The sequence below is a fragment of the Austrofundulus limnaeus genome, unplaced genomic scaffold (genome assembly GCF_001266775.1).
Source record: "Austrofundulus limnaeus strain Quisiro unplaced genomic scaffold, Austrofundulus_limnaeus-1.0 Scaffold2766, whole genome shotgun sequence".
In the NCBI taxonomy this organism is placed as follows: Eukaryota; Metazoa; Chordata; class Actinopteri; order Cyprinodontiformes; family Rivulidae; genus Austrofundulus; species Austrofundulus limnaeus.
In genome coordinates, this window is record NW_013955168.1 from 5,840 (window position 1) to 7,001 (window position 1,162).

Sequence of the window (1,162 nt, forward strand, 5' to 3'; positions counted from 1 at the left end):
ATAATGATGACTGGTAGATAATTAGTTATTAGTGGTACTGCATTTTAATTTTAGAAAGCACAAATCTGCTTATGAATTATAAAAATTAGTACGACAGCTAAAGCACAAACCAAATAATTAAGACCGCTGTTAACGGATTTGCGCTTTAGCGGGCTGGTGCCCACCACTGGTTAATACATTAAAATGTATTAAGGGAAGGGCATGTATGAAGTCTTTAATTGTAGGTTTGTTGCATCTGTAAAAAGAGCTTCTTTGCTTGTGATGCCTGTTTTTTGTAGGTGCTGTCCAAAGGTACCATTGTGGATCACGGTAGTGTCCCAGTCACAGTCTCAGCTGGAYCTGGTACGAAACTGTTTGTTTTTAAGATGAATAAACTTGGTCAAGTTCAGCTGTTTTACTCAACAGAACCCAAGAATCAACTGGGACTGAATATTACCTTAAAATAATGTTTGCTTGTTTTTAATACCCTAAGCTTCTGTTTAGTATTTTAGTCCTTMGTGTCATTAATCTTTCATTCAAAAACCCTTTTCAACCACTTGACATTTATCACTGATGTGCAGATTTTCTTTTTAAGCAAGTTTGTATTCTGATAGGGTCTCTCTTGAAGTGATTTTCTATCAAACGGGTCTCAGTAGTTTGTCATTTATCTGCTGTGACCTCAGTCATGGAGCAGAGTCTGGAGAAAAGGCATAAGTCTTCATCCAGGTTAGACTGATCACTAGGCTAATGGTTAGCCAAAGAAAGGACTGGCTTTTGTTTTTCAGTCTTAAAATAGTCTCAAACGACATACCCTTCTGAAAGAATACTACATAAACTCATTAGTTTAGTTTGTCAGCAAACCTACATTAACACTGATGTTAGATTAAGGAAACAGACTGTGTATACTGATCTCTGAATGTGTGGGTCTGATGTGAGCTGAGGAAACCTTTGGACTGAGACCCTGATCAGGTCGGTACACATTTACACAGTAATACATAGTTCAGTGGAGACAATGACGAGCTAAACACTAGTGATAAAGAGACGAGGTTTATTATCATTTATCAGAGGTTTATAGTAACTAAGTACATTTACTTTGTTACAGTACGTAGTAATTTCACCAAGTATTTTTTTAAATTGTGACTTTCACTTTTACTTACCGTATTTATTCAAGTTTAATACGTAA

The 1,162-nt window shown here is 36.0% G+C and overlaps 1 protein-coding gene across 1 annotated transcript in view; it reads left to right on the top strand.

Moving 5' to 3' along the window:
- The window catches only part of LOC106511412 (alpha-2-macroglobulin), a gene marked incomplete at both ends in the record, with an annotated part of 8,931 nt that overhangs the window by 3,303 nt on the left and 4,466 nt on the right, over positions 1–1,162 (top strand). Inside the window, 1 exon segment of the mRNA XM_014000174.1 lies at positions 279–342. Within this exon segment, the coding sequence (XP_013855628.1) occupies positions 279–342 (64 nt within the window).